This window comes from Eurypyga helias, unplaced genomic scaffold, assembly GCF_000690775.1.
Source record: "Eurypyga helias isolate BGI_N326 unplaced genomic scaffold, ASM69077v1 scaffold36474, whole genome shotgun sequence".
Classification (NCBI taxonomy): Eukaryota; Metazoa; Chordata; class Aves; order Eurypygiformes; family Eurypygidae; genus Eurypyga; species Eurypyga helias.
In genome coordinates this window covers 22,662-22,898 of record NW_010244980.1, presented here as the reverse complement: position 1 = coordinate 22,898, position 237 = coordinate 22,662, and the positions used below count along the sequence as shown (strand labels likewise).

Sequence of the window (237 nt, the reverse complement as noted above, 5' to 3'; positions counted from 1 at the left end):
GGCTCCCTCCCTCCCTCCGCAGCGCGAGGAATGCAGCGGGGCAGGGCGGGGGCAGGACACCCCTGGGGAAAGCCGCTGCAGGAGGACCCCAGCCTGGCCTTCCTCCAGGACTTCAGCAAGCCCAGAAACACTCGCCTGAACTTGCTCTTGCTCCCGCAGCCCACGGAGACGGAACGCTGCATCGAGTCGCTGCTCGCAGTCTTCCAGCGGTACCCGGGGGGAGAAGGGGGCACAGGG

The 237-nt window shown here is 68.8% G+C and overlaps 1 protein-coding gene across 1 annotated transcript in view; it reads left to right on the top strand.

The window, feature by feature from the left end:
• The first annotated feature begins 30 nt into the window (after nt 1–30).
• S100A11 (S100 calcium binding protein A11) overlaps nt 31–237 on the top strand; it is a 1,140-nt gene continuing 933 nt past the window's right edge. Inside the window, exon 1 of the mRNA XM_010149938.1 lies at nt 31–205. Within this exon, the coding sequence (XP_010148240.1) occupies nt 31–205 (175 nt within the window). The remainder of the gene's footprint in view (nt 206–237) is intronic.